General features: G+C 35.5%; 4 protein-coding genes across 6 annotated transcripts; all 4 read left to right on the top strand.

Moving 5' to 3' along the window:
* The first annotated feature begins 234 nt into the window (after positions 1-234).
* On the top strand, positions 235-3,190 carry LOC129453327 (uncharacterized). 2 transcript variants are annotated; one of them, XM_073861870.1, is made up of 15 exons: positions 235-479; positions 566-618; positions 771-837; positions 916-971; positions 1,119-1,224; positions 1,309-1,364; positions 1,508-1,664; positions 1,743-1,798; positions 1,946-1,994; positions 2,078-2,160; positions 2,261-2,329; positions 2,460-2,547; positions 2,631-2,735; positions 2,822-2,868; positions 3,019-3,190. In XM_073861870.1, the coding sequence occupies exons 2-15, from the start codon at positions 593-595 to the stop codon at positions 3,140-3,142; spliced, it is 1,089 nt and encodes a 362-aa protein (XP_073717971.1). In that variant the 5' UTR covers positions 235-479; positions 566-592; the 3' UTR covers positions 3,143-3,190. The 2 variants fall into 2 exon arrangements, with proteins under 2 accessions (XP_073717971.1, XP_073717972.1); XM_073861871.1 differs by lacking the exons at positions 1,946-1,994; positions 2,078-2,160; positions 2,261-2,329.
* A 4,141-nt stretch (positions 3,191-7,331) lies between these two features.
* LOC129453330 (interferon-induced protein 44-like) lies at positions 7,332-14,041 on the top strand. Its single transcript, XM_055217530.2, has 8 exons — positions 7,332-7,489; positions 11,525-12,031; positions 12,155-12,233; positions 12,348-12,543; positions 12,627-12,779; positions 12,881-13,052; positions 13,223-13,323; positions 13,407-14,041. Exons 2-8 carry the CDS (start codon positions 11,530-11,532, stop codon positions 13,581-13,583), a joined length of 1,380 nt encoding a protein of 459 aa, XP_055073505.2. The 5' UTR covers positions 7,332-7,489; positions 11,525-11,529; the 3' UTR covers positions 13,584-14,041.
* Positions 14,042-14,486: 445 nt separating this feature from the next.
* On the top strand, positions 14,487-17,523 carry LOC129453333 (interferon-induced protein 44-like). Its single transcript, XM_055217541.2, has 8 exons — positions 14,487-14,646; positions 15,064-15,570; positions 15,685-15,751; positions 15,844-16,039; positions 16,134-16,286; positions 16,379-16,550; positions 16,697-16,797; positions 16,881-17,523. The coding sequence occupies exons 2-8, from the start codon at positions 15,069-15,071 to the stop codon at positions 17,049-17,051; spliced, it is 1,362 nt and encodes a 453-aa protein (XP_055073516.2). The 5' UTR covers positions 14,487-14,646; positions 15,064-15,068; the 3' UTR covers positions 17,052-17,523.
* Positions 17,524-18,046: 523 nt separating this feature from the next.
* On the top strand, positions 18,047-22,424 carry LOC129453336 (interferon-induced protein 44-like). 2 transcript variants are annotated; one of them, XM_055217545.2, is made up of 8 exons: positions 18,047-18,254; positions 19,961-20,446; positions 20,563-20,617; positions 20,714-20,903; positions 20,987-21,139; positions 21,219-21,390; positions 21,593-21,693; positions 21,777-22,424. In XM_055217545.2, the coding sequence occupies exons 2-8, from the start codon at positions 19,966-19,968 to the stop codon at positions 21,948-21,950; spliced, it is 1,326 nt and encodes a 441-aa protein (XP_055073520.2). In that variant the 5' UTR covers positions 18,047-18,254; positions 19,961-19,965; the 3' UTR covers positions 21,951-22,424. The 2 variants fall into 2 exon arrangements, with proteins under 2 accessions (XP_055073520.2, XP_055073519.2); XM_055217544.2 differs by having other exon boundaries at positions 18,049-18,305.
* Positions 22,425-24,037: the final 1,613 nt, after the last annotated feature.

Here is a 24,037-nt window from a genome sequence, read left to right as displayed (position 1 = left end):
TTTCCTCCCCTCCACCTGCACCTGCTCCACAGCCTCCAGCAGGGGTCCTCTCCTCCCCTCCTGCACCTGCTCCACAGCCTCAAGCCGCAGTTGCGCCTCCATAGCCCCAGACACCTCCGTCCTCTCAGGTAGATTGTAAGCATTATCAGTGAAAATATTAATGAAAAAGTATGTAAATGTATTAAACATGATTGTTTTATTTACAGCAAAACAACAAAGACGCTGTGGAGGACATGGAGGTTGAGGACGGTTCATCTTCTCAGTAAGTTTATCAAAGTCTCTCTACATCCATCTGTAACCAGTGTGGTATTACATTTAGCTGTGTTTTTAAATCTTGTACAGTAAACATATTTTTTATTGTTTAAATGTTTGCAGAAACAGTTCTTAACGATATTTGTTAATGTGTTTTTAGACCTTCACCTCCAGATGGCTTGGCAACTCCGGTTGCGCCTCCTCAACCTCCGCCTTCGTCCTCTCAGGTAGATTGTGAACATTATTAGTGTCAATATTAATGAAAACGTAGTTTCATGTAAATGTTTTAAATCTCTGATTGTTTTACTTACAGCAAAATACCGCTGACGCTGTTGAGGGCATGGAGGTTGATGGTTCATCTTCTCAGTAAGTTTATCAAAGTCTCTTTAAATTCATCTGTAACCAGTCTAGTATTAAGTTTAGATGTGTTTTTAAATCTTTTACAGTAAACATAATTTTTTTATTGTTTAAATGTTTTCAGAAAAAGTTCTTGACAATATATTTTAATGTGTTTTTAGACCTTCACCTCCATATGGCTTGGCAACTCCGGTTGCGCCTCCTCAACCTCTGCCTCCGTCCTCTCTGGTAGATTGTGAACATTATGAGTGCCAGTATTAATGAAAAAGTATGTAAGTGTATTAAACATGATTGTTTTATTTACAGCAAAATATCACAGACGCTCTGAAGGACATGAAGGTTGAGGACAGTTCCTTATCTCAGTAAGTTTATCAAAGTCTTTCTAAATGCATCTGTAACTAGTGTGGTATTACCTTTAGCTGTGTTTTTAAATCTTTTACAGTAAACTTTTTTATTGTTCATATGTTAGCAGAAACAGTTCTTTAACATTTTATTAAATGTGTTTTTAGACCTTCACCTTCACATGGTTCGTCGGCCGCAGTTGCACCTCCTCCAGCAGGGGTCCTTTCCTTCCCTCCTCCTGCACCTCCTCAACCTCCGCCTTCGTCCTCTCAGGTAGATTGTGAAGCTTATTAGTGTCAATATTAATGAAAAACTAATTTCATGTACATGTATTAAACATGGTTGTTTTATTTACAGCAAAACAACACAGACGCTGTGGAGAACATGGAGGTTGAGGACGGTTCATCTTCTCAGTAAGTTTATCAAAGTCTCTCTAAATTCATCTGTAACCAGTCTAGTATTACGTTCAGTTGTGTTTTTAAATCTTTTACAGTAAACTTAATATTTTAAATGTTTGCAGAAATGGTTCTTAACCAATTTTTAAATGTGTTTTTAGACATTCACCTCCACATGGTCTATCAGCCGCAGTTGCGCCTCCTCAGCCCCATACGCCTCCTCCAGCAGGGGTCCTCTCCTCCCCTCCTCCTGCACCTGCTCCACGGCCTCCAGCTGCATTTGCACCTCCTCTGCCCCGGGCACCTCTGTCCTCTCTGGTAGATTGTGAACATTATTAGTGTCAATATTAATGAAAAAGTATGTAAATGTATTAAACATGATTGTTTTATTTACAGCAAAATATCGCAGACGCTTTGCAGGACATGAAGCTTGAGGACCGTTCATCTTCTCAGTAAGTTTATCAAAATCTCTCTAAATTCATCTGTAATCAGTCTAGTATTACCTTTTAGTTGTGTTTTTAAATCTTGTACAGTAAACTTTTTTATTGTTTAAATGTTAGCAGAAACAGTTCTTACAGTCTCTTTATTTGTATGTGTAGACTTCCACCTCCTCCGTCCAGGAAGCGTCGGGCTCCATCTCCTCAACAGGTAGATTTAAACTGACGCCTTTAGCAGAACTTAATGTTAATTTCAGTTTGTTTTAATATACGTGTATTAAATCTTAATTACAGCAAAATAATGGAGTCAGAGATGAGATGGAGCCAAAGCCAAAAAGGGCCAAACTGTGCTTAACAGCAAGCGATCTTAAAGCTCAGTAAGTTTATCATTGTCTGTCTGTTTTAGACTTTACCTTTTTTATTTGCACAAATGTTTACAGAAACAGTTATTGACATTATATTTAAATGTGTTTTTAGACCTTCATCTCCCAGTGGTCTTTCGGCCGCATTTGCGCCTCCTCAGCCCCAAACGCCTCCGTCGTCTCAGTAAGTTTATCAAAGTCTCTATAAATTCATCTGTAACCAGTCTAGTATTACGTTTAGCTGTGTTTTAAATTTTTTATTGTTTCAATGTTAGCAGAAACAGTTCTTACAGTATCTTTATTTGTATGTGTAGACTTTCACCTCCTCAAGATCAAAGGCCTCCTCTTGCGCCTCCTTCTCTACCTCCGTCCAGGAAGCGTCGGGCTCCATCTCCTCTACAGGTAGATTTAAACTGAAGCCTTTAGCAGAACTTAATGTTAATTTCAATGTTTTTTAATATACGTGTATTAAATCTTAATTACAGCAAAATAATGGAGTCAGAGATGAGATGGAGCCAAAGCCAAAAAAGGCCAGACTGTTTGGGCCATTGGATGAGGTCACGCCTCCTCAGGCCCAGACGTCCTCTCAGGTAGATTTCACCAAAGCCCTAAACATTATTAATGACAATTTCATTAGGAATTTAATTTATTAAAACTTTGATTGTTTTATTTACAGCAAAATAAAGCAGACGCTGGGGAGGTGGACTCTTCTTCTGTTTCTCAGTAAGTCTTTATTTCAACCTTAACCTTTGTTATATTACATTTAGTTTTTGATTTGAGATCTTTTATCATGTTTTAGATCTTTTAGTGATATTTTAATTGTTTGCTGATGCAATTCTCACAGTACTTTTATATGTATTTATCTAATCTCAGTCAGCCAATCCAGCAAGTGCCTCCTCCCGTCTCTCCTCCTCAGCGTCCCTGTCTTAAGCGTCCGGCTGCATGTACTGCTCAGGTAGATTTATACCAGAGCTCTGAGCAAAACAAATTCGATTAAAAAGTTATTTAGTGTCTTAAATCTCTGTTCGCTTTATTTGCAGGAAGCATCTGAAGACATGGTCTCCCCGATCAAGAAACCCAGACTTGGATTGATTAAAAAAATATCAAGAAGAGGAGCCCCAACCAGACCTCCTCAAACCCCACCCTCATATGGAGAAAATAAATAAAAATATTTTTTTATGAAACAGAGATTAGTGCAGAAAACAAAGATTATTTGTTACACATTCATTATGTTCATTTATTGTGAAAAACTTAAATGTAATGTAAATGTAATCAGGTTTTACCAACATTTCCATCATCCACTAGAAATCAAGCTTACTGTAAACCTAATAAGACACAAGTTAGGTTGAAATCACTGGGAGAGAAACTTCACTAAAGTTTCTACATTCTGCTTTAATTCCTATAGTAACACTAAGCAGGACAGATCACAGATTAGTTCAGGCAGTAAACTGTAAACTAACTTAAAATCAATTCAAGATGTTAACATCTTCTAACAATCTGATTACAGCTTAAAAGATCAGAAGGTTTTAGAAACGTCTCCCTACACAGCTTATGACGTATACTGTAATATATCAGATATTTCTGACTGCAGCAATAACTTAAACGTAACACTTATTTTTATTATTATAAGCAAACATGGAAGTTGATCGGTTATGACATGGACGGCTAATGAAAACTTGACCATATATTTTTTTTACTATGTAAAGGTGAAAACATCTGTAAGGTTTACACTGTAAGAGAGATCTGTATATGAAGTGTTGACTGTTAATGTTTGTATATAGCACATAATTCACATTGTTTTCTTTATCACATTGCATGCAGGGATCTTGATGGCCACATAAAGGAGGTGACTTATAAAGCAGCCAATATTTTATTCATCTGTTTCCGAGGTAAGTCATTTTATTAAAAATGTTACTTTGTAAAGTCACTGTTTTATTATTATGAGTCATTTAAAATGATAAACATCCAGTGATGCTCTGAATGAAGTGAGATTTATTCATAAAAACTTTAACACACAGTGTTTCTGCTCATCTCATGTTATTCTTGATAGAGTAGTTTTGCATCCTTTATCTCTGAAGAGTCTTTAGTTTTATCAGATTTATAAAAGACAGATCAGCTGAACCCCTGGAGGTGTACCGCGGACGGAGCAAGTCAAGAGTTTAGTTAATGACACTAAGCTTCATGGGACGTCTGCGCATGCGTACACTTATGATGAACGTTCAGCAGGCGTGGAAACACATATTATAATGTTAAAGCAGTTTTATTACATTTACAATTGGAAATATCAATTGATTTCTGTGTCTTAGAAAATTTATGTTTTCTTTTTGAAAATAAAATATTTCTTTAATACAATTGATTGTTATTTGTTATTGGACTGAATATTGTACATTTAAATGTGTTCATTATTAATATATCTTCAAGTATCAGTGAATGAATAAGTTAAACGCAAGTTAATAAATGTTACAGCACAGTACATTTCCACATCAATTCTGTCAATTCATAAACAAACTCATCACTCTCTTTTACTTATTAGATAATATGAGATGAATCTCAATTTATGATAAATGTGTGTGTAAATTCATTGTCATTATTGAGCCAGAAATGTTAACATATGATACTTAAGTGATAATGCTCACATAATACAGTAAATGGGTATAACAGATATACATGAACACATGATGCCAGGGAGCTACACTGCGACCAAAATGGTCGCATATGCGACCTTTTGAACTGCCGTTGCGACCCTAATTTTTAATGGGTCGCAAATGTGCTACCTAATGTTTTAGACAATATGCTATGATTTACTATAAGCATTTATTAAAACAGAAATGTGGATTTTAAGAATACGTTTTATAACGTGCTCTGAGCCATCAACACGTTGGCTTCATTTTGCGTGAAAGCACGTCGTGTCTCTCCCTATCAGTGTGCGTTTGCGTGCTCAGCTGTTTCTCAATGAATTAGGTGCGACACGACGCAAGCGCAGTGTCTTACATGTTTCTGAACTTGAGCAGAGGTCTTTCTTCACTGGGTTTATATTTTAAGTGGTCTGTCGGGTCCGGTTAGGTCCTAGTTTAATTACTTTGGGTCCCATGTCTGATTAATGTTGTGTTTATAACCCGAGTCGATCGGGAAACGGCCATGAGCGCTACCGCGCTAAAGCTCGAGTGCAGTTTAGCGTGCCTTCGGTTTCTATGGCGATGGTTCTTGTTACGACCACGCGCTGCATTTGCTTTCTCACATTTTTTTAATAATCTTATTATTAATAAACCATATCTTTTCTAAAACCATATCCATATTAAGTTTGGACAGAGATTGTAGCAAAGAGCAATGCTAATGTCAAGCCAATTGCACTGAACGAGCAAAGCAATGCATGTAAAGTCTGTCACCGGGACAGTAAGTAGACTTTTAAATTTGAACTAATGAGTGGATTAAGCTTTTTAAATCGGCAAGAGAGAAATAGAAAGATAGAGCAGAAGCAGTAAAAGTGCCTATCTAATAGTAATTATTACCATTATAACATCAGTCATAACATCAGTCACATTTATAATCTATAGACCTGCAATATCTATTAATATACTATACATCGTATTGTACTATATTGAGTTTGATAAAAGGGGTCTAATTGCTTCATATATCAGTGCAAAAACAGTAAGTGTTTTCGTGGTGCTTTGACAAACAGTGTCAGCTTTGTTAATGGCAAAGAAAGTTTGGGGTGGTTAGATTAATGAAATATAATGTGAAATTAATATTAATTTTCAATAAATCAAAGTATTGTGTTGTGTCACACATTATTAGTTCTACATCACATGTATAGTAGACCATTATTTGTCAGTGGGTAATAATTGCCCTTTTCACCGGCTACCACCACCAAGTAAATTTCAGATCTGTGGGAAACACGACTGCAACGTTTAAGAAAACAAGAAGGCATGTGGTTTAAAAGATGGCAAGTAAAATAAAAAGCATATCTGTATGCAATACAGTTTCATTATTGTTCATTATTATCCAGAGCGCCTTAATATAACTTGAAAAAAATATGTGCGACCAAATCATATTTTGCGCCAGTAACTGAAAAAGTTGGTAGCGCAAGTGCCACCAGTGGAAAAGGTTAGTGTAGTTCCCTGGATGCTAATAATTGATTATTTAATAAGGGACAGAACAGAAGTTAGGCGTCTGCATTTAAAGGGATAGTTCACCCAAAAATGAAAATTCTGTCATCATTTACTCACCCCCATGTTGTTATAAACCTGAATACATTTCTTTGTTCTGATGAACACAACAGAAGATATTTTGAGAATTGTTTGTAAGCAAACTATTCATGGACCCCGTTCACTTCCATAGTAGGAAAAAAGTATACTATGGAAGTAAATCGGGCCCACAAACTGTATGCAAACATTTCTCAAAATATCTTCCTTTGTGTTCATCAGAACAAAGAAATTTATTCAGGTTTGTAACAACATGAGGGTGAGTAAATTATGACAGAATTATTATTTTTGGGTGAACTATCCCTTTAACACTGACCCACACAATGATACAGGTCTTCCTTTTCACAGATCCTTAGCGTCCTCTGTACATTTGGCATATAGTTGGTCTTTTTCTAAAGCTATGGAGATATTTGGATATATTGAATGATAAAGGACATATTAGAAAATACATGTTACTATGGGCACTAATGTAACATTTCCATCCTCCCAAAATTTGCAGTTGCTCTAAAAAAACCATACGTTTCCATTCCTGTTCCTGAAGTTCACCACCTGTCCTTTAGAATTCAGTTCCAACCCAAATCAAACACATCTGAACCTGCTAATGGTGTTATTTACTTAAATGGAGATATTGAACAAAATACTTACAGCATGACACTTCTCTTATTATTTTTTAAATTAGTCTTACTTTTATTGATTTATTAAATATAACACATGATGTATAGATAACACTAAAGATCCTGTGAAGTATGACAAAGATGTGTAATATTCTTCAAATAAGAAAGGATTGTCATTTTGTTGTATATAACATTATTGAAGTACGTTCTGCTACTCAATACTCATAAATAATAACATGATCATCATACAGCAGATACTACAAATAATACATTTAATTATTTTATGCTCAGTTAATGCAGTGATGCATTTTATTCACTTTTTCATTTCAAGTCAATATAACTTTTTATGGTTTCCCTGCCGTGCATTCAGTAACCGCTAGTGGGCGTAACAACAACAAACTAACGGCACGAATAGGAAACACAGACAGAGGGAGAGAAAGAAGGAGACTCCTGGAGATTCATCTGCTTTATTCCTACAAACTACAAGCATTTCATTCATTCGTACATAGAGACTTTTCATTGTGAAAGGTAAGACAGATTTTCGGTCTAAATATTTGTTAAACATTCAATATAAAGATTGTTTATTTTATATGACTAGGATATGAAACACACATTTTTATTGTAATGCTTTAATGTAAGTCCTAAAAGTAGCTTTTTAGAATAAAATGTTTAATAAGTTAAGTTGTATTTTAAGAAAATCATTACTTTTAAGAGCCTTGTTAGTTGCACTCGCACTGGTTTCGGTTTCGTTTCTTGTTAGATATATTGGTTTCTATAATCCTTTTGTTTCTATTAGTTTGAATTGAGCTTGACTCAACTCGTGTACCCTGACGTAAAAAAAAATCATGGTTTAAAGTAATTTTGTCAAAATTTTATTAAGTTTAAAGTGCAAATATATTCCAACAGAGACCATTATAGTTTCATTAAAACCAATAGATTTCCCATTAACATACTTAGACCTGATGATCAAATTTTTTGTTGTTTGCGCCATATGATGTGTTTACTTAATTTCCTAAATAAAAAAAATTGGATGGATAGCAACAGTAGTGAATACACAGAGGAGTGGGCATTTACTGCGCTGCACCTGTGAGCTTTACCAAGTTGCCTTAAAAAAGACAATCCATTATAAACTTTAATTTGTTATATTTTAAAAACCTACAAGAAACGTTCTGGGAACGTTCTCTCTAGGTTATTATAAATATAACCTACAAGGAACGTTCCCGAACGTGCTTATTTGGTTCCACTGGTCATTTATATAGATCAGTGTTTGGTTCCCAAAAAAATTCAACCAAGTGGGAACCATAAGGGAACGTTATGTGTTTGCAGGGCCGCATTAACATTATAAGGGGCCCCTGGGCTTTACCATTTTGTGTGGCCCTTCGTCCGCCAGAATTGCAGCCTACATTCTAGCGGTGTGCAGCGGAGTCAGTATTTGTATCTGTATTTGTATCTGTAACAGTCTTAAAATTATTTGTATCTGTATTTGTATTCTGATGGAACCGGAAGTGGGCGGGTCTTAAACCGGAAGTTTGTCATATTACATGAAAATTTAATTTTAAACGCATTTTAGCTTTTTATTATAATTATAACTTAAATAACTGTAAACATTTAATAAAAATAATAATACAAAATTTTAATCAAATAGACAAAAACTTGAATCTCGTTACTATTATGCATGGAAAGCAAACATCTCATTTTTAAAGGCTCATACAGCTTGTGCCTATGTGCTATGCATAATTCTATTGTAGCATTAAAATAACAAACTTGAAAGCACATTGACAAAACTGTAGGCTACATCACCTTTAAACGTTTATTGTGTCTGTCAGCACAGTTCCATCATGAGACCCATTCTGTCTTAATGAGTGGAATGTTTTCAGAAAAAAATAAGTAGCCTACATTAATCCCTCGTCTAGCGATATAAATATACTAATTAAACATCTAAAATGATCGTTATTTGTAAGTTGTCTTAGAGTGAAATATAATCTAATACTACTCATACATCCACATGTCTGACGTCATCTTGGTTTCGGTTTAAAAACATGCAGGAATTTGAAAATAAAATGCAGGACTTGCTTGATGTTTACAGAGATATTAAGGGAGATAAAGTTCGGGCACTGATTTATGTAAAAAAGTTATTAAGATCAACAAGACTCACGCTGACTTATAGATCCGAAACGCAAAAACACCTGTTTTGACAAGAATTTACAAAAGCATATTAAGCATTACAACAAACTTGCGGAGCTCATTATTATCTATGTCCATACAGCGTTTGTGCCAACATATCGAATTGTTTAATAAAAAAACTCTCTCATTAATCTTCACCTAAATAAATAAATAATCAGATATTCGTTTACAATATCTTCACCTAAATAAATAAATAATCAGATATTCGTTTACAATATCTTCACCTAAATAAATAAATAATCAGATATTCGTTTACAATTACAGTATTCTCTATTATTTAAAAATCAGTTTTGACTTAGTTCAAAACAAGCAACATGATTTTAAACAATAAGGTAATTAGAAAGATTTAATCCAATGTTTCAGTTGTTATTTGCTTACTTTATTTTAATTTTTATTCATTTCATAGTAATCTTCAGATTAAATTTAGCTTTTAAAATGTTACATTTTCATATTTTTATCTATTTACTTATTTATTTTATATTCACCTAGATTGACCATAAAGCTTGCTTCGACTAGAAGTAATTAAAAGATCATCTACCGGAGTCACACTGAGATATTCATTAATATTTTATTATCAGAGTGCAACATTTTATCAAGTTTTTTTTGGTCTTGTGTAATTAAATAAAAAGAAAAAAAACTAAAAGGGTATTTATTACATCTGGGTTTAAAGAAGTTTGATATTAGCAGGGTTTTTAAGATTTTAAATTAATTCCAAAACAGCTTGCGTCTCTAAATAAGGGACGCGTAGAAAATGTCACTCAACAGGCAATTCTAAACTTTCGTTATTTTAAAATTAATTTTAATATTTCCTTGTTTTTATTTAATTTATAGATTATTTAGTGTTATCTGATTAAACAATTTGTGGCTTGTGTTTTATTCCCCTGCGCATTTAGGCATTTTGCACCCATGTTCTGTACCTTATTGATTCTGACTTCATTTTGTTTTTATTTTTTATTAAATGTAAAGGTAAATTCTGATCTAATTTAAGTTCTGTAAGTTATGGATTGCTTTCCGTTGTGTCGATGTTGCGCTGTTGCATGCTGTCACATTAAATTTAGCCGAACGTGCTAGGTGCTCTGCGTGATCGTATTTAGGGGTTTATCAAACTAAACATCAACAAACGGATTTTTTCGGCAAGTATACGTTTTAAAATGTTTTTAAAAAGGTTGCTTAACTTGTCAAAGGTTGAGCTACAAAACAGGTAAGCAGTTTTTTTTTTTTTGTGATGACACCAAAAATATCTCTACTGAATCTGACACAATTGTCTCTCCGGGTTGGTCTCTCTTGTGATTTAATATTATGGTCGGTGTTAACTTTCAAATGATAGAAAAGAGATTCCTGAAACAAATGTTATAAGAGTCGTGTTTCAAGTGAATACAGAGATGATCAAAGCAATCAGATATTTCTGTGCAAAATAATAAAGCATATATAGTGTCTATAAAATCATTAATTTCAGTGTTTTTTGGTTATAAATGAACCGTCTAAGGAATTGTATATAAAGCTTGTTTTTTATAATTTACAGTAACAAATTATATGTAATTTCTCGTCTTTTATTTCCCTGCCCGCTAAATCTCAAAATGAAATAAGATCGCTGAACTTATAGGCTTCCCAGAATCTAATTTGTTATTTATTAGATTTAGTTATCAAAAATGTTTTGTGTAATATCTTTGTGTGCTGTTCTGTACATATTGGCTTTAAAATGTTATGAGGAGTCATTTAATGAATGTTTATATACACGTTGTCTTTCATATTAAGATAAAAACGCGTCCTCAGTTTCGTCTTTGTTCATCACTTGAAAGGCACTGTGGTCACTTTATCAGAAAGCTGTCTTTGTGTTGCCTTCAGAAATGCAATAATGGTTATTTCAGACAGAAATTTTAAAAAGCTCACTAATGACTGCAGGGTAGCCTACAGTAAGTGAGAGATTTTCTTGCGCAGGAACTGCATTCACGCACGGACATTCAAAGCAAAGCGATTAAGCATAATTTTAAAGGGAGTAGCCTATCAACTTTTTATAAAATGCGGTTGATATTTTTTTCCGGCATCTCGGGGCCCTTCCCAGCCCGAGGCCCTGGGCTTAAGCCCAGGTAAGCCCATGCATTAATGCGGCCCTGCGCTGGGTAATACTTAATATGTGTAACTGGAACCTGTTGTTAAAAACGTGGACAATTACACTGCTTCATGTTCAAAGAAAATATTTGGTTGTAATATATATGTTGAAAGAAATCTGAAAAAAGACAAACCAAAGCGGGTCCTTAGGATATGGGACATTTCAGCAATATATTACAGCAACAGTAATATGATGTATTATTTATTTTTTAATATACATTTGGATTTGCTTACATGTTAATGTATATTTGCATATCTCTTGTTCCTCAGGAAACATGGCTTCCCTCACATCTAGATTAACCAAAAAACAAAAGCAGCAGCTCTGTGTGTTGTTGGGTGATGTGGATCTGACTCTTCTCTTCAAAGCGTCTGTTCATGGATATAATGCTGCTGCTTTCCACCAGCTCTGTGACCGTCAGGGTCCAACTTTACTCGTAGCCTACAACAACTCAGGCTACATATATGGTGGATATACGAGTAAAGATTATACTCAAAGTAGGCAGAATATTATTGATTCTGAGGCCTTTCTTTTCTACTTTCCTACTCATGGTGGGAACCCTGTCTCCATTAAAATCACTCCTGGATATAATGTACGGAATGATAACTCAAATGGGCCCAGTTTTGGCCAAGAGTTATACTTTATGTATAACAACCAACCTTATCTATATGATGAGAGACAGATGGGATATAGAGACCACACATTTAATTATGATGCCTTTACTCTGTATGGAAACGACGCTCAGCTTTGTGAATGTGAGGTGTACAAGGTGAACAAGAGTAAGTCAATCATCAGAAAAAGTTTTATCACTACTTATAATAATAATAATACATTTAGGACATACAATTTATTATCATAGTTTATAAACACATTCAAACGTCTATTCAATATTTGTCTTCCAGTTGTTAATCCTCCAGTACCTCAGGTCACTGCAGGTCCAGTCAAGGAGAAGCCATGGAGAAATATTCTGTGGACAGAAAAGTACTTTTTCACAAAATGTTGTTTCACTCTTTTGCTCATTTCATAATCTGCAACTGCTTTGTCACGCACAATTGATAGTAGCAAAAATTAATTGTGCACTAACTGCTATTGTAGACAAAAGCAAGACCTCATGAAGTGCATCAAAGATCATAAACCCCTGGTGTCCTCTGTGAACCAGGTTCGAATCCTAATGATCGGTCCTGTAGGTGCTGGAAAATCCAGTTTTTTCAACTCCATCAACTCCATCTTCATGGGTCGCATGACCAACAAAGCCATGGCAGGATCTACAAGCACCAGCCTCACCACACAGGTGAAATAAAAGCTTACTTTATTAATAAGAGTGATAAATATCTTTTAATGACTTATAGTTTTGGTCCCTATATTCTCTTTTAGTTTCGCACATATCCACTGAAAGATGGCCGTGAGGGAAAGCCATTGCCATTTGTGTTGTGTGACACTATGGGACTGGAGGAGCAGACAGGTGCAGGTCTGGATATTGAGGACATCAGCAGCATCATTCAGGGTCTCATACCAGACCGATATCAAGTAAGATGAACATCAAGATGATACGGTTGTATCCAAAATTAACTAATTGAAGTTTTATGTTGGTTCTTAATGTACTTTACCATAAATTGTTTTGCTTCAAGTTTAACCCCATGGTTCCATTTCATCCTGATGAGCAAAAGTCCTCCAGACCTGTATCGCTACAGGAAAGGATCCACTGTGTGGTTTACATGATAGATGCCACCAAAATCTCCCTCATGTCCAGCAAACTGGAGGAAAAACTTGCAGCCATACGCAAAAAAGTGAACTCGCTGAGTATGTGCATTTATAAAACACATGATTCCGGTTCTTAATGCTGATTGGTCAATAGCTGTGATTTTCACAGAGTGACTATTTGTATCTGTTGTCATTTTTGTGCCATATAAATGTAAATTTGTGTTGCATATTAAGCTGCTGATATCTCTGCTTAATTAAACATTTTTCAGGTGTTCCTCAGATCGTCTTGATGACTAAAGTCGATGAGGCGTGTCCTCTGGTGGAGGAGGATCTACAAAAGGTTTACGTCAGTTCCTACATTAAGTCAAAGGTGAGATCTTCCAGAGCTGAAACTGTGTGATATGGAGCTGAAAGTGTGAGAGATGGACTGAGAGATTTGTATTGACTCTACAGGTACAGGAGGTCAGCTCTCGACTGGGTGTTCCTGTGTCTTGTGTGTTACCTGTGAAGAATTACAGTCAGGAGCTTGAACTGAACCTCAACTGTGATCTTCTGCTTCTCACCGCTGTACAGCAGATGCTCAACTATGCTGAAGATTATTTGGATGATGTTGATGCCAATGTTGCTTAAAGTTATTCACTTATGTAAATTTTTTGTTGTTAAGTGTACACTGCATTTCCAGGACTTCGTCCAGCAATAATGTAATCATTATTATTTTTTTTAATACTGTTACTGTCCAGGTAGATCATCACACTGCCATTAAGACACAACACCCACGAATGATGATGCTGATATACTGAATAATGTTGAAGTTTTCAGCTAATACCTGTGAACTTGACATTGCCATGACAAAAATCTGATAGTCTATTAAAAATACATTTCAATGCCTTCATTAAATCTAATTTAATTGTAATTTAAAGATGTATACTTAAAATGTTATACAATTCAAGTGCTGTAAGTTGTGAATTAGCCATAAATATGTTATTTCCAGAATATATATATGAAATGGCACCTATGTGTACTTAATTTGTTTTATTATATTTAATAAATAAACTTATTTCAACACTACAAATAATTTGAGACGCCTAAGAAATGGATGATTTGACAATAAACGTAACGTGGGTACTGGGTAAAGCAAACTATGGATGCCAATATCATTTAGTGCTTTTAAAAATCACATTTCAATAATATCCATTACAGGATTCAATTTGTTTTAGTGGTGGTATTACTCAAACAAAATCACCATTTAAAATTAAAAAAATAAAAACCCTTTCCCCTTGTTAATTTGTAAGGTAACACTTGCTTTTATTGATTTATTAAATGTAAAAATAATACATAGATTAAACACTAAAGCTCCAGCATAGAGCATTGTAAAGAAGATGTGTAAAAGGATCCTATAGTTGTTTAATATCTTGTTACTGAATACTCATAATAACATCATACAGCAGACATCAACTAATCAGCTTGTTCAGTACCTACACTTATTTAATGCGATAATGCATCAAAATTAACTTAAATTTTTTGTGTCCCTGCCGTGCATTCACCAACCGCTAGGGGGCGAAATCAATTTGGCGCAAATGGGAAACAGACAAGGGAATTAAAGTGAGAGCGGAAGATTGCGGTTCATCTGCGTTATTCCTGTAAACTATAAGCATTTCATTGATTCATGCATTGAGAGTTTGCATTGTAAAAGGTGAGAAAGACTGTTCATGTAAATATTTAGTATTCATTCAAATATTAGCACTACATTCAATATAAAATGATGTCCGTTTTATTTGACTAGGATATACACACAATTGTATTGCCATGCTTTATTTCAATCTTGAAAGTCGCGTGTTCATTTAAAAATGTTAACAATTTAAATAATTAATTTTAACAAACGCGTTTGGTGATGAAAACACTATTAATTTATTTCGTAAATCGACTTCCGGTTATGCATCAACACACGCGTCGGGACGTCACTTACGCTGACGTCAAAACTAATTAGACATACAACAGATTTCAAACTCCTAATTTTTCCTGAAATATTTTACATGAAATGTTATATTTTTATTATATATACATTTATTAATTTGTTTACATATTAATGTATGTTTGTTTTGTTCTTCAGGACACATGGCTTCCCTCACATCTAGATTAACCACTAAACAAAAGCAGCAGCTCTGTGTATTATTGGGCAATGTGGATCTGACTCTTCTCTTCAAAGCGTCTGTTCATGGATATAATGCTGCTGCTTTCCACCAGCGCTGTGACCGTCAGGGTCCAACTTTACTCGTAGCCTACAACTTTTCAGGCTACATCTTTGGTGGATATACGAGTAAAGATTATACTCAGTGCGGTAGGATTATAGCTGATCACGAGGCTTTTCTGTTCCACTTTCCTATTAATGGTGGTGTCCCTGTCTCCACCAAAATAAGTAATGGGAGTCGTGCACGTCTGGATGACTCTGGAGTGCCCAACTTTGGCAAAGAGTTCTACTTTATGTATAACAATCAACCTTTGGTACATGACGATGAAAATTTGGGATATGCAAGTTTCACGTTTGATTATGATCCCTTAACCATGTATGGATGCGATTCTCAGCTCCGAGAATGTGAGGTGTACAAAGTGAAGAAGAGTAAGTCAGAATAAAGTTTTTTTTAAATACTTAAAAAAATACATTTAGGACTTCATTAACATTGTTTATACTTTCACAGCACATTTTAATCATCATTCAATATATTCCTTCCAGTTGTCTCACAGGTCACTGCAGGTCCAATCAGAGAGAAGCCATGGAGAAATATTCTGTGGATACCCGGGTATGTTTTTACAAAATGTTGTTTTCAAACTGTTGCTTATTTTATGCAACTAGCAAAAACCTCTAAATAAGAAGTTTTAACTGCTTCCATAGACAAAAGCAAGACCTCTTGAAGTGCATCAAAGATCATAAACCCCTGGTGTCCTCTATGAACCGGGTTCGAATCCTGATGATCGGTCCTGTAGGTGCTGGAAAATCCAGTTTTTTCAACTCCATCAACTCCATCTTCATGGGTCGTATGACCAACAAAGCCATGGCAGGATCTTCAGGCACCAGTCTCACCACACAGGTGCAATAAAAGCTTCCTTTATTAAGAAGAGCATTAAATATCTCTTCATGACTTATTGTTTTGGTCCCTATAACACGTCAATGTTCTCTTTTAGTTTCGCACATATCCACTGAAAGATTGCCATGATGGAAAGACATTGCCATTTGTGTTGTGTGACACTATGGGACTGGAGGAGCAGACAGGTGCTGGTTTGGATATTGAGGACATCAGCAGCATTCTTCAGGGTCTCATACCAGACCGATATCAAGTAAGATGAACATAAAGATGATACGGTTGTATCCAAATGAACTAGTTGAAGTTGATTCTTAATGTACTTTACCATAAATTTTTTCTCTTAAGTTCAACCCCATAGCATCATTTCATCCTGATGAGCAAACGTCCTCCAGACCTTCATCTCTACAGGAGAGGATCCACTGTGTGGTTTTTGTGATAGACGCCACCAAAATCTCCCTCATGTCCAGCAAACTGGAGGACAAACTTGCAGCCATACGCAAAAAAGTGAACTCGCTGGGTAAGTTGTACCATGATTCTGGTTCTTAATGCTGATTGGTCAATAGCTGTGGGTTTTTTGTGTCGTGGCAGCATCTTCAAAATGTATACATGTGCGTTGCATATAGAAATACATATCTCAATATTGCTTTACTGATCATTTTTCAGGTGTTCCTCAGATCGTCTTGATGACTAAAGTCGATGAGGCGTGTCCTCTGGTGGAGGAGGATCTTCGAAATGTTTATGTCAGTTCCTACATTAAGTCAAAGGTGAGATCTTATAGAGCTGAAACTGTGTCATATGGAGCTGAAAGTGTGTCAGATGAACTAAGAGATTTGTATTGACTCTACAGGTACAGGAGGTCAGCTCTCGACTGGGTGTTCCTGTGTCTTGTGTGTTACCTGTGAAGAATTACAGTCAGGAGCTTGAACTGAACCTCAACTGTGATCTCCTGCTTCTCACCGATGTACAGCAGATGCTCACCTATGATGAAGATTATTTGGATGATGTTGATGCCCATTAGAGCAAATGCCTATACTTGAAGTTATACTGTAAATAGTGAAGTGTATGTACATTTTTGTTTTTGGGCTAAGAAAAAGTTCAAATTTATGAGGATGATGTTCATAATAAGGTGGAATTGTGTGAAGTTAAACACAACCTAAAAATATTTGACTTTTTTGTATAGTGCATTTACAGAAGTCCACCTATTACTGAAGTATATAGCAGATAGTAGCGATCTTGACATTGCCGTAGCAAAAAGATGTTAGGTTATAACAATTACATTTCAAATCTTTGATTTAAATAGAGGTGGCAAACATGCAGTGTTGTAAAAAAATATATCTAATAAAATTCAAGTTCTGTAAGTTGAGAATAACCCGTAAACATGTTATCTACATGCACCAAACGGGGATTCTGTGTTTGAAATGGCACCTATAGAAATGCAATTGTAATTTAATTTTGTTTCAATATGCTTAATAAACAATCTTTGCACAAGAGATTTATTTTTGTGTAAGTTTTTTTTTTAATAAAGCCTACTTTTATTGATTTATTAAATGTAATATATAATGTATAGATAACACTAAAGCTCCAGCACAGTGTAGTGTTGCAAATACTTGTAATATTTCTGAAATGAGAAAGGATTGTCATGTAGGTTAGGTTGTATATAACATTATTGAAGTATATTCTACTACTCAATACTCAAAATAAGATGATCATTATAGACAGTTTCATCGGACGCACGTGATACACGTCTGGATCCGAACCTTACTTCCTGTTTCGTTTTTTTAATGGTCTGACTACTTAGTTGCTAAACTGATCTCTTGAACAAATGCCTCGTCGAAAATAACAAATGTTTTGGTTTCCTAGGTAATGTATGTGTTGTTTTTTGTGCTTTTTATATAAATAAACTACGTTTAAAGAACTTTGTTGTTATTTATTCTTAGCGGAGTTTACCGGAAGTTACGTGCGGTTCGCGACAGCCGCTTGTTTATGTTGTTGTTACTGCTCAAAACCGTCTATACAGCGGATACTACAGATATTACAATGATTTAATGCAGTGATGCATTAGTTCACTTTTTTAAATTTAAGTCAATGTTTTTTTAATACTTTTGTACGATTTCCCTGCCGTGCATTCAGCAACCGCTAGGGGGCGTAAACAACAGCAAACTCCAGCAGCACACAGATGGGAAACACAGACGGAGGTGGAGAAAGAGGGCGACTGCTTGAGGTTCACATGGCATTTAATTGATTTATGCATAGAGACTTTTGATTGTGAAAGGTAAGACAGATTGTCGGTCCAAATAATTTGTTAAACATTCAGTGAAGAAGGTTTTATATGATTGGGAAAGTAAACACATTTTTATTGTAACGATTTAATGTCAATCCCATTAAATCGATTTTCTACGGAAGCCGAAAGGAATCGTGTACTATTTTTAATTATTGCTTGCTTGTTTTCTTGTGATCACGGCTTAATTTCGCGTTATATCGGGATAACAAAAGTTGTTTTCTTGTGATCTCGACATAACAAAAGTTGTATTCTTGTGATGTACTTAAACCTTACGTGTAACTTACTCGATAAATGTTGTTTTGTTTGTAGACAACAAAAGCCTTTTTTGTTAAATTAGCATGGATAGACAAATTAGACATGGATAAGGGATTAGATTTATCAGTAATTGAAAATTTAATGGTGGTGCATTTAGGGACCGTCTCTAAAGTTACTCTATAATATACACGTTTCTACTTTTAACAACATTTAAAAAGAATGACTTAAAGTCAACAAACATAGTCATAAAAACGACTGTTTTCATGTGGTTGTCAGCTATAATGCACACTTTTTAGATTTTTGATACTTATCCAAGTAAACTCTTAAATACTATTATGCCTACATTATTACTTTAGAGATGGCCCCTAAATTCACAAAAATTAACCATTCAACTTTATTTATTTATTAAGTTTTGGCGAAGACCCCAACTCATATGCATCAGCAGTCCGCTTCAAAATACACTAAATATTATGGACAGAAATTTTTATTTTGTTTAAAGTGTCTTACCTAAAATCAAAGTTAAAGTAAAAATACATTTAGGGCGCAGTCACACCAAAAGCTCTTTAAACGCTTGCAAACGCAAGGCGCGACGCACTGCCTTTTTTAAAAAAGAGCAGTGCGGCGCGGCTTTTCATATTGCTAAGCAACCACCGAGTCAGCTGTCTTGTCAATCAAATATTGAAGCGTGAGCGCTCTTTTGCTGTTAACTGTCATATTAGCAGAAACTTTAAAAGGAGGACGCTTGCTCTGACCTTGTTTGAGGGTGAGAGGTGCACAAACACGCAGGAGAGAGTGAGCGAGTGGAGTCCGGTTCTTCAAAGCAACTGTAAACTTCCCTCACTACAACGTAAGGCCCGCCTCTCCCCTCATTCGATTGGACAATGGAAGACGCGAATGACGTCAGGCGCTTCTCCGCTCTCAGCGCTCCTTCAAAAACGCGTGCGCGGCAGGCGGCAGAAAACCGCAAGGCGCTCGGCGCACAAACGCGCCCTGCCCATAGAATATCATTCAAAAAAGGCGCCTGCAACTGCCATAAACGCTTTTGGTGTGACTGGCCCCTTACCGTGCTTAAGTATTTTAAAGTAAACACATTTGCTAAAAACACGTTTCAATGGTTTCCATTACAAATACCATTATATAAAGTATACATTTGAAAACATCACAAAATTCTTTATTGTATTGTTTTATTGGTTCCCATCCACCAGATAACATCCCACCAATATAACCCAACAGATACCATTAGTTTCATTAAAACCAGTACAATTCCCATTAAAACCAATTTAAACCAATTTGAAATACGACAATAGTAATATGATGTATTATTTAAATTTTGATATACATATGGATTTGCTTACATGTTAATGCGTATTTGCATATCTTTTGTTTTTCAGGACACATGGCTTCTCGCACATCTAGATTAACCAAAAATCAAAAACTGCAGCTCTGTGGTTTGTTGGGTAATGTGGATCTGACTTTTCTCTACAAAGCGTCTCTCCATGGATATAATGCAACTACTTTCCATCTGCGCTGTGACCGCCAGGGTCCAACTTTACTTGTAGCCTACAACAGCTCAGGCTACATATTTGGTGGATATACGAGTAAAGATTATACTCAGAGCGGGCAGTACGTTACTGATGAAGATGCTTTCCTGTTCAGCTTTCAAGGCAAAATCCCTGTGCGCATCAAAGTTAACAGTGGACATCACGCACGTCTTGATGACTCCAGAGGACCCAACTTTGGTCAACAGTTGCACTTTTGCTATAACAACCAACCAACTGTGTATAATCAAGGAGGTCATGCATTCAACATTAATACTGCATTAATGTACGGGAACGATGGGAACCTGATTGAATGCGAGGTGTTTAAAATTGAGCAGAGTACGTCAATCATTTACTAATGTAAAGTTTAGAACTTTAATCTTACTTAGTTTATTCATATCTATTGCTAACATTAGCTCAATAAGAAGTTATATAACAATTTTTAAATTTTTTAGTTTCTCAGGTCAGTCCTGAGAAGAAAGCATGGAGGAACGTTGTGTGGACAGCTAAGTAAGTTTTCACCCATTTCCTTAATTTCTCAGTTGTTCATCTTCAGTGGTAATCTGATATCAAAACTCTTAAATTATAAATATGTGATCTTTGTAGCCGAAGAGAAGAGCTCATGAAATCAATAAAGACCCACAAGGTGTCCTCTGTGAACCGGGCTCGAATCTTAATGATTGGTCCTGTAGGTGCTGGAAAGTCCAGTTTATTCAACTCCATCAACTCCATCTTCATGGGTCGCATGACCAACAAAGCCATGGCAGGATCTTCAGGCACCAGTCTCACCACACAGGTGCAATAAAAGCTTCCTTTATTAAGAAGAGTGTTAAATATCTCTTCATGATTTATTGTTTTGGTCCCTATATTCTCTTTTAGTTTCGCACATATCCACTGAAAGATGGGCGTGATGGAAAGCCATTGCCATTTGTGTTGTGTGACACTATGGGACTGGAGGAGCAGACAGCTGCAGGTCTGGATATTGAGGACATCAGCAGCATCATTCAGGGTCTCATACCAGACCGATATCAAGTAAGATGACCATAAAAATTAGACGGTTGTGTCCAAATGAACTAACTTAGTTCTTAATGTATTAATTGTTTTGCTTAAGTTCAACCCCATAGCATCATTTCATCCTGATGAGCAAAAGTCCCCCAGACCTTCATCTCTACAAGAGAAGATCCACTGTGTGGTGTTTGTGATAGACGTCACTAAAATCTCCCTCATGTCCAGCAAACTGGAGGAAAAACTTGCAGCCATACGCACAAAAGTGAACTCAATGGGTAATTGCACTTATAAAACACATGATTCTGGTACTTAATGCTGATTGGTCATTGGAACATTATCACAGAGCGACTATTTGTATCCATGCAGTCAGTTGTTATTATTGTGCCATCGCAATATCTTTAAGCATCTTTAAAATGTAAAAGTGTGTTGCAAATCAAGCTGTTGACTCATATCTTTGCTTAATTGAACATTTATCAGGTGTTCCTCAGATCGTCTTGATGACTAAAGTAGATGAGGCGTGTCCTCTGGTGGAGGAGGATCTTCAAAATGTTTATGTCAGTTCCTACATTAAGTCAAAGGTGAGATCTTCCAGAGCTGAAACTGTGTGATATGGAGCTGAAAGTGTGAGAGATGGACTGAGAGATTTGTATTGACTCTACAGGTACAGGAGGTCAGCTCTCGACTGGGTGTTCCTGTGTCTTGTGTGTTACCTGTGAAGAATTACAGTCAGGAGCTTGAACTGAATCTCAACTGTGATCTCCTGCTTCTCACCGCTGTACAGCAGATGCTCAACTATGCTGAAGATTATTTGGATGATGCTGCTGATGCCGTTTAGAACAAATGCCTATTAAGTGTTACTTGAAGATATACTGTAGATAGTTACATGTATGTTTAATTTTTTGGTTTTGGGCTACAGAAAGATTTCACATTAATGAGGATGATGTTCATAATGAGGAGTTTTCTTTTAGAATTGTTTAAAATGAAGACCAAACAAACATATAGCCTAAAATAACTTTATTTTTTAATTTTTATATATTGCATTTACTCAACAATTAATACTGAAGTATACAGTAGATAGCAGTGATCTTGATATTGCCATAGCAAAAAGCTGATAGGCCATAAAAATTACATTTCAAATACCTGATTCAATAGAAGTTATTGTTCAAACTTCAAGTTCTGTAAGTTGAGAATAACCTGTAAACATGTTCATTTACATGCAACAAACGGGCAATCAGTGTTTAAAATGGCACCTATAGAAATGTTCATTTTGTTTCAGTATGTTTAATAAACAAACATATGTTCAACGAGACACTGCAGAATAATTTTAATTCTAAAGAAGAGTCTTTAAAGGCGGGGTGCGTGATTTTTCAAAAACACTGGAAGAGTGTACCAAAACACATCTGTAGCAAATCAGCAGTAAGGGGTGTGTCTACTAACCCGCATTGTTGTATGGGTTGCATATGTGTGGGGTGGGTCTATCAAAAGAAGGTCCAGATTCTATTGGGGTAGGGGCGTGTTTGTTTAGGTGATTTCAAGTGTCAACATTGGCTTTTAGAGATCGTGCACCCCGCCTTTAATTCAAACCAAGGTCATTCAAATTGAATAAGCATCTTGCACAATGCACATCCCTTTTTTTTGCATTAATATAACAACAACAGTGTATCAAATAGGGAATAACAATAAGCATATTTTAAGATTCAAAAAAGTATGTCTTCGGTGTGTACCATTTGTAGGCACAATTTAATAAAATCATGAACTTACAAATTATAAAAAATAAAATAAAAAAATGATTTTTTTAATGAACAATACAATAACAATACGGAAGGGGGGGAGTAAATACATATATATTTTTTTTAACAAAGAAAGAGACTCAGACCTAAATGTCAGAGGGGATGAATGTCTTTGGATAGATATTTTAGGGATAATAAGTCATTTTTACATTCATTTTTTAAACAATTTAATGACAGGATATTTGGATCCTCTGCCTGCCTTTCACCAATGTTACACAAACAGCTGTAAAGTAAAAAACTGTAATGTAACAAATGCTCAATAGTTTCACACTCTTGAAAGGTAAAAAAAACACAAGGCTTTACTTCAAGAGGATTTTTTTACTTAAAGTCTCAGCTGCAGGATAAACATAATCAAAGTATATTCTGCTTCTAAATACTCATAAATAATAACATGATCATAATACAGCATGCATCAACTAATCAGTTTGTTTAGTACTATATTTAATCACTCATTTAATACAGTAATGGGTTAAAATTAACTTTTTTAGTTTCCTTCTTTGCATTCACCAACCGCTAGGGGGCGAAAATCAACTTGGCACAAATGGAAAACAAACCGAGGGAATTAAAGAGAAAGCGGGACTCGAGATTGCATGAGATTCCTCTGCGTTATTCCTGTATACTATAAGCATTTTATTGATTCATGCATAGAGTTTGAATTGTAAAAGGTAAGAAAGACTGTTTATCTAAATATTTTGTTAACATTCAATAAAAAATGGTTATGTTTTATTGACTTGGATATTATACACACACAATTGTATTGCCATGTTTTATTTTAATCCGGAAAGTGGCCAGTCCGTTTAAACATTTTAATAAGTTATATTTTAATAACCGGTTAGTGATAAAAAACTTTATTTAAAAACAATGTTTTGATATCGTTTTTTATATTTGGGATTTTCCAATTAAATAGGCTGATTCCTATTCGTTTGAACTAGGCATCAACACACGCCTGACGTCGTGTATGGTGACGTAAAGAAAGTATGGTTAAAATACAACAGGGCTGTGTCCGAAATAGCCCCAATACCCACTATTCCCTAGATTAGTACACTAATATAGTTTCCACGGATGAGTGAATGAAAACGATCGGACACTTGAGCTCACCGGAAGCAGCGCAGCAGGCGCCATCTTCTATTGA

This window comes from Misgurnus anguillicaudatus, chromosome 23 (genome assembly GCF_027580225.2).
Source record: "Misgurnus anguillicaudatus chromosome 23, ASM2758022v2, whole genome shotgun sequence".
NCBI classification, from domain to species: Eukaryota; Metazoa; Chordata; class Actinopteri; order Cypriniformes; family Cobitidae; genus Misgurnus; species Misgurnus anguillicaudatus.
Note: the sequence above shows the minus strand (reverse complement) of the source record. Positions and strands in the feature narration are given on the sequence as shown.